This window comes from Varanus komodoensis, unplaced genomic scaffold (assembly GCF_004798865.1).
Source record: "Varanus komodoensis strain SLA01 unplaced genomic scaffold, ASM479886v1 scaffold7_3, whole genome shotgun sequence".
In the NCBI taxonomy this organism is placed as follows: Eukaryota; Metazoa; Chordata; class Lepidosauria; order Squamata; family Varanidae; genus Varanus; species Varanus komodoensis.
In genome coordinates this window covers 5,868,203-5,881,209 of record NW_025336480.1, presented here as the reverse complement: position 1 = coordinate 5,881,209, position 13,007 = coordinate 5,868,203, and the positions used below count along the sequence as shown (strand labels likewise).

Sequence of the window (13,007 nt, the reverse complement as noted above, 5' to 3'; positions counted from 1 at the left end):
TCTTTTTAGAAAAAGTAGAAGAGAAGATGAAAGAAAGCATTAAAGAACCTCCTGAGGAACCTTTGCCTATGGAAACAGAAGAGGAGGAACCCAAAGTTGAGCCTATCAAGGAACTTATAAAGGAGGTAAAAGACCTAACGCAGCTAACACATCTACAGGTTAATTAATTTATTTATTTGTTTGTTTGTTTGTTCATTCATTTGTTGTGCTTCTATATCTAGATTTTAAAAAGACCAAGGTAGTTTACATTAGAATGTGTCTGTGTATAATATAGTATAATTTTTCAAAAACCTTTAAGAGACAAATATGACAATAAAGTAGATCAGTGACGTTCATTGCAGGCTAGGAAAGGATTGTGTGAATGATTATGTTTTCAAGAGGCTTTTGAAACCTATCAGTTTCTGCCTCTTGAAGCTTATGTGAGAGTGTTCCAAAGTGTGGATATTGCTGTTGACAAAGCCTATTACCTGTTGCTAACTGGCAATGTTCTTTTGGTTGCTTAACTGCTGGTAAGGCTACCTTAAGACTTCAGGGGCTGGTGGGATACATTTGGGAGAAAGCGGTCTAGATTTCATGATTCTAGGTGATTTAGGGCTTTTTATCTTGATGACAGAACCTTGAACATGACTTGGTAGCTAATAAGTGGGTTAGTGCAGTTCTTTTAACACGGCTGTAACGTATGTGTAGCTAGTTGTTCTACTGAGGACACAAGCTGCAGCATTCTGCTCTAGCTTCGACTTCCAAACCAGGTTTTGGCAGTGCCACATAAAGAGCCGTACAATAGTCATGCAGAGGAACCTCAAAACTGGATCACTATGAGTAGGCGATTACTATCCCAAAATGAATGTGGTTGGTGTACCTCTCAAATTTGTTAATGGGGCATTGAGGTCACTTGGGCTTCCAGTGTGATAAAGATGGGTCCGGGAGCATTTACTTTTTCCTTTGGAAGGAGTACAGACCCATCTAGAACAGGCCCATCTACACTCAATTTTCAGACACAGGAGCTGCCCATCTATTGGATTACTCTTCCTTCTCTAATCAGGATTCAGTTTAAGCACTCATCTAGCTGAGAGTTGTATCCAGGCATCAGTTCATAACATGCACAGTCTCCTGATTCAGGTGTCACAAAACAGTAGAAATAGGTTCATCAGCATACTGATAACATCTTGCCCCAAATGTAATAATCACTTCCAGTGGCTTTACTTAGATGTTGGACACCACTAGGACCAAAATAGTGGGAGGTGCTATAGCTCAGTACTGGGAGCACCTGCTTTGCACACAGATTGTCCCTGCTTCTTCAGGTGAGGTAGGAGAGACTCTTGCCTAAGACCCTGCAGAGCCACTGCCATTCAGTGTTGACAGTACTGGGATACCTGGCTTAATGGTATGGTATGTAAAACAGGCTTCCTATGTTCCTGGTGCCCTGTGGCACCTGACAGCTCAGTTTCCAAGGAACTGAGATAAAGTCACCCACTATTATTCTTGAAACCCAACTAAACTATTATAGGATGGGTGCCCCTTATGAAGATGGCCCAGAAGGTGACAGGCAGTGTTACCAAAAGCTGTTGGGAGATGGAGAAGTAACAGGATTGCACTTCCCTGTCCTGCTACAGAAAGAGGTCATCACTCAGGATGACCAGGACTGACTATGTCTTAAAAGTGGGCCTGAACCCAAACTAGATAATCTGTTTTACCCACAAGCACCTGAAGCTGGGATGATAGCATTCTCTTAAGCACCTTACCTAAAGGGAGGTATTTGTGACCATGCAATAGTTGGCATAGCTCTCTGGATCCTGGGAGGGGGTTTTCAGCAGTAACGGCACCACGTCCTTCAAGGCAGCATGGACCACACCATCATGCAAGTGATGCATTCTCTGCTTCCATAACCGTCAGGGGCTGGGGCTGGTACAGGTACATTTGCAGCCCAAGAGAAGACCAACAGAGGTGTCAGAACCAGGGCAACTGAATTTCAGGAAAGGCAGGATATAGGTCAGGCAAGAGGCAGGCACAACAGCAAGGCAACATGCAAAGGCAGGGACCAGGAGCAGCCACTACAAGCGAACAAGAGGAACAGCATTGCTGAGGTTACATGGCAAGATAGGAGACACAGCAGGAAGCAGAAACAGGAGTGGTCAGGAGGATGCAGGCACAGCGGGAAGCAGGAGCCTTTGTGCTGCAAAGGCTACATAGCAAGGCAGGAGACAAGGAAGGCACAGGAGCTGCAGGAATTCCTGCATTGCTGAGGAAATTCCAGAGGGAAGAGCTTGCTGGAATGAGGGAATGAGAGCTGCAGCAGGGTTTGGGGTGGTGGTGGTTGTTCCAGTTCTGGCCACCAGTAATTCAGCCATCCACTTCCCTGTGGCTAGTACAGACAAGCAAGATCGAAAAGATTCTGGTAGGTTGCAGTGACAAAAGCTACTTTCCCACATCCTTGGCCTTCAAAAATTGCAATTTATCCCACAGAACAGGAGAACGCACTCTACCCTTCAGCAGGCTTTATATCAGTACTGGCATTCAGGTCAGCATGAAGGTGACCATGTTTGTCAGACTTGTCACAGTGAGCCTCTAGAGGGCTCCAGTACTGAATTCATTGAGATGGATTAAAGCAATACCCAGACAACTCAGAATTCTGAGTTCAGCTTGGGTGGCTATGCCAGGAAGCAGCAGAGATGGCAGAGTAAGACAAAGCAGGGACCCTTCGAAACGTCGCAGTGTCAGGGAGAGCACCCAGGAACAAGGGAGTCGGTAGCCTTTTGCGATGCACTGTTCCTCAGTGTGATGAAGGACTCTGCAGAATTACCATCTCTAGCCACTGGAAATGCCCCCAGTATTAAGGAATCTATCAGATATGATAATTAGATTATTATATTTATAATCTGTCTTTTTGCCTCCAAGGAACCCAAGGAGGGTTACATTATCCTCCTCTTTTTCTATTTATCCTCATACCAACAACCCTGTGATGTAGGTTGGGTTGAGAGTCTGTGACTGGCCCCAAGACACATGGCAGAGTTGGGCAAGAATCTGGGTCTCCTGAGTCAGAGATCAACACTATAACCAGTGTGCCGCACTGACTTTCATAAGTGTCCAGGGACAATTCATTTAAACATTTTTGCTCTTGGTTATAGGATGAACTGATAAAGTGAAACACAGCTTTACTAGGAATTTAGCATTTGTTTGCTCAGTTATTCCTTTCAAAATTAATGAGAAATTAAACTTAAGTTCCATTTCATTTCAAGATTCTTTAATTGTTTGCTCTTTACTTTGTATAACATCCAACATATATTAACAACTGATGTGTGAATAACCTATAATTGTATTTTAAGAATGGATTAAGAGCAGTATTTACTTTCAGGTTTTTTTAAGACAGGAAAACAGTATTGTGGATAGTAGCATGCTTTTTTGTTTTTCCAGAAGTTGTAAGGTGGGAGTTGTCTTGTAAAGTACAGGTGCAATATCTTGACAGCTTTTCATTATTTAAGGCATTGCACCTTGAACATCAAATGTCAGATATTTTACATAGTGTTACTTAAACTCCAGGATGACTAAACTATTTTGACTCAGAAAATTATCTTATGTACTGACTGTACTTAGGTGTCTCCTGGAACTGGCTGTCTTCCAAGGGATCTTTCTTTAGCATTTTGAATGGAAAGAACCCTTTCCATTTATTCTGCTCTGCACATTACTTTCTTATTGTTATTAGCTTCAGTACAAATACAAAGCGTTATATCAAGCAATGTTATTCCAGTAGCACAAAGCTTTTATAGGTGTAGAAGCCCAGTTCTCATCCTAGTCAAATGTCAAATCTAATACTTGAATTGCTTTGCCATAAGTATTTTTACCATTTTTTTTTACAAGTTCATTACAATTTCATTACTCTTTGTCCTCAAACTACAGCCCAGGGGCTGGATCTGGCCCGCCATGCCCATTTGAACCCTCCGCACGTGCGGCTGCCACCGCCCACCTCACCCTGTGTGCGGGAGGCAGCAGTTTCCTCACTCGGAGAAAACGATCTCCAAGTGAGCAAGCCACTGCCTCGTGCGCCCGCCTTGCGGTGCATGCCCACCTGGCCTCGCCTGCACACCTGCCCACACCTCCCCTCGCTGCGCCTGCCCACCAGCGCCTCGCTGTGCAGCCCCCCCCCCCCTCCGTGCGCCCACACGCACTGCCCCCACCCCCTCACCAGCCCACGTGCACCGCCGGCACCACCTTTCTGGCCTGTGCCCAGCACCGGCACCTTTCAACTGGCCCCCTGGTGAAAAAGTTTGAGGACCCCTGCTTTTTGTAAACCAGGAAAAAGTGGTATAGGAATAGATAAATGCTGCTTATGTGAATTGTTCTGCAGGTATTGTTGCAACTATTACTGAAACAATACCGCAGGGCTTTTTCCTCTAGTATTAGATTGGATACAGACACTTAGAGATTTTATTATACTTATTTTATTATACTACTATATACTAGTAGTACAAATAAACTAGTAAATACAGTATATTAGTAGTTTTAGACAGTAAGTGATTTCCACAAATTCTGGACTCTCACCAGGAGCCAAAAGAAGAAGAAATGACTGAAGAAGAAAAGGCAGCTCAAAAGGCAAAACCTGTGGCTACTACCCCTATTCCTGGTACTCCATGGTATGTAACTATCTTGGTCAAATCAATGGAAAGATTAATGTATTATAAACTTTAAAAGTATCCCCGCTGATGCATAGTGATGGGAGATCTTGCCCTGCGTGAATTTGTTGTTCCTTTAGATCATTACACACCCATGTTAGTTCAGAGGAGCTCTCCCTTAAAACAAACCATTGTTCCATGTAAATGAAATGAGTACATCTTGAGAGTGCTACTTTGGAAACACATTCCATATCCTGACATACCATATGAATGTATATACATCCCTTTCTGATTGGTTGTTTTGCCTGGCCTCTCACAGAAGCATGGCACCCGCTTGCAGCAGTAAGTGAAGTGCAAATTTTTTACTGAACAAATAAAGAAACTACCATATGAACAGCCGTGACCCAAATATGATCTGCTGAAAATATGAGAGCAAATGTGCTGACATGATTGTCTGTAACCTCACAGATTACTATAACCAAGAAAGAAATTAATCCAACCAACTCAGCACAAGCATGGAAATAGCATTGTTAGGTCGAAATGGCATGTGGAAAAGCTCATGATGAATTCTGTACTTAATAGCAAATTTATGAAGCGACAGATAAGGCTCATTAAAGTGTGTGTTAAAACAGGCAGAATTTCACCAGAAAGCTGACTGATTATAAAATTTGGTGGCATCACCACTAATGTGCTATAACATTTATTTTAGAATTAAAATTTTAATTATACTAATTATATCAATATTTGGCCAGTTACTGTAGCACATTTCATAATGAGTAAATAAAAAGTTGGCTTTCAGTTATTTTTCTAGCAGACTTGTTATTAGGTCTTAGGAAGTAACACCACCCACATCTGCTTTCTTTTCACTGGGTTGGATCTGATTTTAACTCTGCATGCAGGAGTATTTTCTGAGTAAATTTCCATTCAGAATGTTCCAGCTAGTTAGAATACGGCAGATGCATTCTTTGCCCCCTTCTTTTACAGCTCTTGGTAACACTTCCGACAGTATTCAAAAGGGTCTTCCAGCCATCTGGTGTAGATTGGGGCACTGAAGGACTCCAGGAGGAAGGGGAATTGGCAAAGATTAGCTCCTGCACAGTTCTGCCAGAATAAAAGCCTTGATGAACTAAAAACCTTCTGTGGATAGGGAGCTTTTTATCAGAATGAGGAGGACTTTGAACATGAGCCACTTAGCATAGGGGCCAAAATCCAATATAGTTAAATTACATTTTGGTACAGTTAAGTGCCATATACAACTATGCACTCGCTCCCCCCCCCCCATACACTCTTTTTCAGAAATCTGCTGATTACAGTGGCTTGGATTCAGGCCCTGCCTTAAGTGGACAGAAGGGTTTTGCTCCTGGAAAAGTTACCTAAATTTTGCAGAAAACTCAGCCTTACCACAGCTTCTCCATTCAGCAGTTTTCTGACCCTCTGTATGCTATTTCAATATACTGGTAGTGCTACTGTGAGGAAGAGAGAGTAAGGAAACCCACTTTTGCCCGACTGAATCTAGATCCAATCTAAAACGTCTTATTTCTGAATAATCTTGCTTAGATTGTGGGGTTTGGAGTTTAAACATGCATAAAATAAGAAACTGCCATTCCTCCATGTTTTATCAAGAGAAAGACCCATGGGTTGTAGAAATGGTACAGAATTGTCTGTTGATGACTCTTGGGAATTGAATATATTCTGATAAAATACAAATAATCTAGAATTTGTCACTTTTCTTTAGGTGTGTGGTGTGGACAGGCGATGAACGTGTGTTTTTTTACAATCCTACCACTCGATTATCTATGTGGGACCGACCAGATGACTTAATAGGAAGAGCAGATGTGGATAAAATTATTCAGGAGCCTCCTCACAAAAAGGGAATGGATGAAGTAAAAAAACAAAGTAAGAGGAAAATTAGTGTTGTCCATTTTGGTCCATGTTTGTATCTCTGAATACACCACAGATTACTTATTTTTTGCATTTTAAAGTTGGTAAAATGGTTCAGACACCTCCAGCTTTCATGGAATCATAGAACAGAAGAGTTGGAAGGGGCCATGAAAGCCATCTAGTCCAAGCCCCTACTGTTACAGGACACCATGTTACACCATCCCACTCAGGTGGCTGTCCAGTTTCTTTTTGAATGTCTCTAGTGTGGCAGAGTCCACCACCTCTTTAGGCAGCTGGTTCCAATGTTGTATTGCTATGACAGTGAGGAAGATTCTCCTGATGTCCTGTCTGAGTCTGGGTTGCTGCAACTTGAGTTGATTATTCCATGTTCTGCATTCTGGCATTAGCAAGAAGAGTTCTTGAGCTTCCTCTTTGTGACAGCCTTTGAGGTCCTTATAGAGGAATATCATGTCTCCCCTCAGTCTTCTTTTATCAAGGCTGAACATGCCCAATTCCCTCAGTCTCTCTTCATAGGGCAGTGTTTCCAAACCCTGGATCATTTTTGTTGCCCTCCTTTGGACCCCTTCTAATTTATCTGCATCTTTCTTAAATCTTGGTGCCCAGAACTGGACACAGTATTCCAGCTTTGTCTAACTGCACCTCTAATACAAGCTACATTAACATTTTCATCCAGGATCAAGTCCTAATTGACTGCTTTTCTTTTAACTGACGTGAAATTCAACAGCAATATCTTCATCCCACAGGAAGTGTCACCAATGTATCTTAGATCCATTTGGCTGGAGACAGAACGACTAACACATGGTTGGATTTCTGCCTCATGTAATAGCTTACTCACTGCCATAGCCTTCTCACATCAAAATGTATACAATAACAAGCTAAGGCAAAGGAAAATTTATTCATAAGATAATACTCAGTACTGGAATTTACTCATAGGGCAGTTGCTTGTTGTTGCTAGTTGCAAAGTCGTGTTCAGCCCTTCACGACCCCATGGACAACACTCCTCCAGGCCTTCCTGTCCTCCACAGTCCCCTGGAGTCCACTTAAGCTCACACCAACTGCTTCAGTGACTCCATCTAGCCACCTCATCCTCTGCCGTCCCCTTCTTCTTTGGCTGTCAATTGTTCCCAGCATTAGGCTCTTCTCCAGGGAGTCCTTCCTTCTCATTAGGTGGCCAGAGTATTTGAGTTTCATCTTCTGTATCTCATAGGACAGTAGTCAATAGCTAACCTGTAATGCCTTTGCCCTCTGGGCATTCCCTAATGATGCCAAAAAGAGGAAAATGCCTTGTGGTCTCATCCCTCTTGGGGTTTCCCACTTCCCTAGGCAGTTCTAAAGGTGCTGGTGGGGGAGGGGGGGAATGGTACCTAGGCTGCAATGGGTTGGATCTGTCTGTCCATTCTAGGAGCAGACCTTCCCATACCAGTCGTCCTAGATATTCTAGTTGCCTCCTCACAATGCCCATCCACTCTTCCTGGCAGTTGTAGGCCTATAACAGCAGTTTTATGGCAGATGATTTCTGTTTCTGCCTCCTTTTTCACTGCCCTCAGTTCTCCTAGGCACGCCTGGAAGTAATACCCAGGTAAGTTTTCTCTCTCCTTATTTTTTCCCACTGATTCAAATAATAGGCCTTTCTTTTACTGACTCCTTGCCTAGCTAGCTCTATCTCAACCACCATCTAAGACATGCCACTGTGAGTGATGGAGTCTCTGATTCAGACCTTTGCACAGCCATGAACTCATTCAAGGACCCTAGACGAGTCACTTCCTTTCCATCTCTGCTTTTTATGTACTTGGTTGTTCATGCTGTCAGGTTATCTCTAACTTAAGACAACATCACGAATGAATGTCCTCCCAAACGTCCTATCCTTGACATTCCTGTTCAGCTCTTAAATGCAAGGCTGCAGCTTCCTTTATGGACTCAATCCATCATGTATTTGGTTGTCTTCTTCTACCTTTAACTTTCTCTAGCATTATTTGAAACAAAACTGGCTTAGCTGTTAGCATAAAGGACAGTTGAATGCAGTGGAATGTTGAATGCAAATATTCAGTTGATACAAATATTATGGAGTGTGTGGAATACTCATAGAGGGATTTTTCCCCTCTTACTGTTTTACTACATTAATAGCTCTTCAGCTACTCTGTCCAAATGTTCAGCTAGTGAAAACTGGCTGAGAGGAGCCACAGAAATCAGGACCAAAGCAAAAAGCCTGGTCAGATATTCCTTGCCTGTTCTGGGCAGTGGGTGGAGTAAGCTCATGGCTGATGCCTCCTGTGCATCAAATTAGAACTGAACTTCATGGCAAGGATTCAGATGTTCATACTCTACCACCAATAGGCACAAGCTTGCTGGAGCCTTACAGAGTCTGTTTTCTGGGATAATTATTGCCTAAAGCTTATCCATGGGATAAGGAGTTCCTTTTGGACATGGCATCAAGATAAAACTTTCTGCTTCGGTTGGCTAAAGGGACTTCAGGTGTTCACCTCATCTGCTGATAGTTAAAATCATTTGCACAGTGGCCTGCCAAAGGCAGAATAAGGTCTCTTAGCCAAGTGTTGAGGGCTTGCTTTGAACTCTGTTCAGGAAATGCCTGGCTCTCTCTTTAGCCATGCCAGATAGAGTGTAGGAAGAACAGATTAAGATAATTCTTCCAGAGTACATGGACTCCACAACCAGGTGGAGTCTATCCAAATCTTTACCCAGTAAGTTCCAGAATAAATTTATATTTGTGGTTTTAGAACCAAGATGAACTTTTTTTTTCCCTTATGAAATATACTTTTCCCATCCTTGTCCTTCTGTCAGGAAACGTGAAGGTAAGAAACTGCAGGGAGAAGGAGTCAGGGCAAATAGAGGAGAGGCTGTGGGCTGGATTGAAAAGTTAGTGGAGAACCCAGGGGCCAGTGGTTCCTCGCCCCTGCCTTATTAATAGATGGGGCAAATTCTGAGACAGTATGTCAGTTCATGGCCATCTTCAAAGGCAATTGTTGGAGGGTAAACAGTGGGTGAAGGCTTCTGCTTTCATGCTTCTGCTTGTTTTGCCAGAACTATCTGTCCGGTTGTTCATTGGAAACAGAATGCTAAGCTAACTCACCTCTTGGTCTGAAGCAGCAGGGTTTCCTGCATTCTGTAGACAGCCCAGGTAATATCTTTTGATGGGTGTCCACACACATATTTTGAACTTAGTTGCACGGGATTATATTTCTGACTGCCTTGTCACTGACCTTTGAACAACCCTTCTCGAAAGAATAGGAACAGGAGTCATTGCACAATCTCCTCCTTTACAGTTTTTCTAATGCAGTACTGCATATGTCTGAGGCCCATTTAGAACCCCCTATTAAATCAGCAGGATCACCTGTTCGTCTGTAGATAATAACTTGGTGAGGGAATTTTCTGAACTGATTTTGCCTTTGACACTGACAAAGTCTGTAAGATGATCTCATTAGTTAATCAATCCGCATTTTGCAAATTCTTTATGACTCAGTTACACCATGTCTTCTTCAACCTGGTGCTCTCCACATGTGTGGAACTACAACTCTCCTAATCTGCTATTAGCATATAGTTTGTGGTGGGCAGCCTAATGCAGGGAAGCCACATTCATTTGTCTATTCTTGATGCCTGTTGTTCATACTTACGGCTCAGTTTTCAGATGTAATAGCAACCCATGTTGCAACTGAACTTCTGTCTCTGAGGTTGACAGGTATTAGGTTCTGTCAGCTATGCCACACTTGAAGATTTTTTTTAAAAAAAATAGAGATATATTATTGACTGAACAATATATTATACCTTCATGGTACATTTTTGAAAGGAATCTAAGAAGGTCTAGGAAATTACAGGCCCAGGCCTGCTCTGGATAAACTGGTTAAAAGCATTATTTAAAATAGAATTAGTAAGCATATAGAACAAGGTATTGCTGAAAAAGAATCATCATGGTTTTCATGAAGGTAAGTCCTGGCTTCCTGACCTTTCAGAATTATTTGAGAGTGTTAGTAAACATGTGGACAGGGGTAACATTTTAGATATTTTTTATTAGGACTTCCAAAGGGCTTTTGACAAAGCCCTTCATCGAAGATTCCTGATCATACTTAGCAATCATGGAATAAAATAAGCCCTCTTCTGGATTAGTAATTGGTTAAAGTACAAAAAGCAGAGGGTAAGAATAAATAGGGTTGGGGGAAATGCAGGAAAGGGCAACTAAAATGATTAAGGGGCTGGAGTGGCTCCTCTGTGAGAATATCTACAATTGTTTAGCTTAGAAAAGAGGTGAGTAAAGGGAGACATGGTAGGGCTGTACAAAATTATGCATGGTGTAGAGAAAGTGGGGAGTGAAACAGTTCTTCCTCATGATGCTGGAGCCCAGTGGGGTCATTCGTGAAGCTGATTGGTAGGAGATTGAGGACAGATAAAAGGGAAGAACTTCACGTAAGACATAGTTGAACTATGAAATTCACTTCTAGACAGTATAGTGATTGTCACCAATTTGGATGACTTTAAAAGGGGATTGGACATATTCATGGAAGAGAAGACTATTATTGGCTACAAAGATACTGATACATATATTTCTTACAGTAAAAGAAGAGCATGAAATGCTGGAAGAAACCAATGATGATGAGCCTATTAAAGCAAAGAAACGGAAGTAAGTTACATATGAAAGGAAAGTCTGCATTATCAACTCACTGCTAAATCTTTAAGTTAGGATTAACTAATTCTTAAATCTGAACAAGGCCTTAAGCCTTTGTGAATGTGGAAAGTCAGATTTACTGGTTGGTTCTTTATGCAATATACCATGCCTTTATTTTTATAGGAAAGAAGATAACAAAGACATTGATTCGGAGAAGGAAGCTGCCATGGAAGCTGAAATCAAAGCTGCTCGAGAGCGAGCCATTGTACCCCTGGAGGCCCGCATGAAACAGTTCAAGGACATGCTGCTAGAGAGGGGGGTCAGAAACTATTCTTGCAATAAATTCTCTAGGACATGGCAAGCTCATAATTCAGCTCATAACTGTTAACTAGGATTAAGAGGAGCAAGGGAGAAAGTAGTGAACTGAAATGTTAGTCTGAGTAATAGAACATTCAAATGATATTTTTAGATATCTTTATCTTTTTTCTCTAGCTGGCAAATAATACAAGCACAGTGTTGTCAGTATTTAAGTATATTGGTTATCTGTATACTAGTAGAATATTCCAAAACAATATAATATATAACATAACAAAGAATTTCCAGGCTCTGATAACATTGTTATTATTTGGTAGATGTGCAGAATAACTCCACACACATAAATATACACTTAATACCTGGAAATATTCTCTTGCTCATCTGCTGAAGTTTCACACTGACCCAGTTCGCACAATGGGAAGTCATGGGCTAATTAATTATTCCATGATTTGCCATCAGTGGACAGATGAGGCCATTGTATGATCATTGAGCGCAACCATGGGGTAAAGATATTTTATTTCCGATTAGCCTGATTGGAGGTTACTCCATTAAATGAACTTGGATACTGTAGGTTAATTGTGAGCTAAAAAAACTGCAGTTATGGGCAGTTTAACTCATAGTGTTTGAGTTCTCATTTTATGGAACAGCCTTCAGTAACTGCAGCCAGATGCAGTTATTCAAAATTAAAGGTGGCATTCACCATAACAAATAAGGGATTAATTCATTATTCTACTTTTGCTGCCATTGCATGTAAATGAAGGCATTATGTGATCACTATGCACAACCATAGAAGTAGAGAAATGCAGTGTTCTGCATGACCAGGGATGGTGAGCGCAGTTGTAGCCTAGTCTCAACAGCCCACAGTCTTGAGTTTTAACCCTCAGATCCAAGCCTTTTAATTCCTGCTGTGTCTTCACATTTGAAGACCTTGCTTATTCCTTATTTCCTGGAGGTAGATCCCATTGGACTTTATTGGCACACGTTTTAGGCAGTATGAAGTAAACAAGGGTTATCTTTGTGTGGAGCAGTTCAGGGCAGCCATCTCGATAACACAAAGAGTGGGATGAACTCTAAGCAATATTTATTTCAAAATTATTTTGATGGCACAAGGAATAGTAGATGCCTTCTTTCCAATGAAGAGCCACAGTGGTTAGCTTTATTGTGGAACTGTTTAGTACTCCTGATGCTGAGATACTCTCTACCCAGTGGAAGACAAGATATTTTATACTTGAGGAAAACTAGATTCAGATTCAAAGCCTAGGAGAAAGAAAGCCAGTGTGGCATGATGCTTAGAGCAGACCTGGGACCTGTGAGATTCAGTTTCCATTCCACACTCAACCATGAAACACTCTAGGTTACTTCAGGGGACTCACTGACTCTTCCTGACCTACCTCACAGGTTTGTTGTTGTGAGAATAAAACAGAGAAGGAAGACTAATAATAGTGAGCAGGGGGATCCTCCCCTTTGGGGTACAGCAGAGAGCATCCCAGGGTTTGGAGCTCTGACTGAAAAACAAATGGAAGGAGAATTCATATAGATAAGGAAGTTTGTCTAGTTTGTCTGCTTTC

The 13,007-nt window shown here is 41.8% G+C and overlaps 1 protein-coding gene across 1 annotated transcript in view; it reads left to right on the top strand.

Moving 5' to 3' along the window:
• TCERG1 (transcription elongation regulator 1) overlaps window positions 1–13,007 on the top strand; it is a 42,765-nt gene that overhangs the window by 17,027 nt on the left and 12,731 nt on the right. The window contains exons 8-13 of the mRNA XM_044454579.1: window positions 10–125; window positions 4,540–4,628; window positions 6,343–6,503; window positions 11,073–11,139; window positions 11,308–11,509; window positions 11,617–11,669. Coding sequence (XP_044310514.1) covers window positions 10–125; window positions 4,540–4,628; window positions 6,343–6,503; window positions 11,073–11,139; window positions 11,308–11,509; window positions 11,617–11,669 — 688 coding nt within the window. The remainder of the gene's footprint in view (window positions 1–9; window positions 126–4,539; window positions 4,629–6,342; window positions 6,504–11,072; window positions 11,140–11,307; window positions 11,510–11,616; window positions 11,670–13,007) is intronic.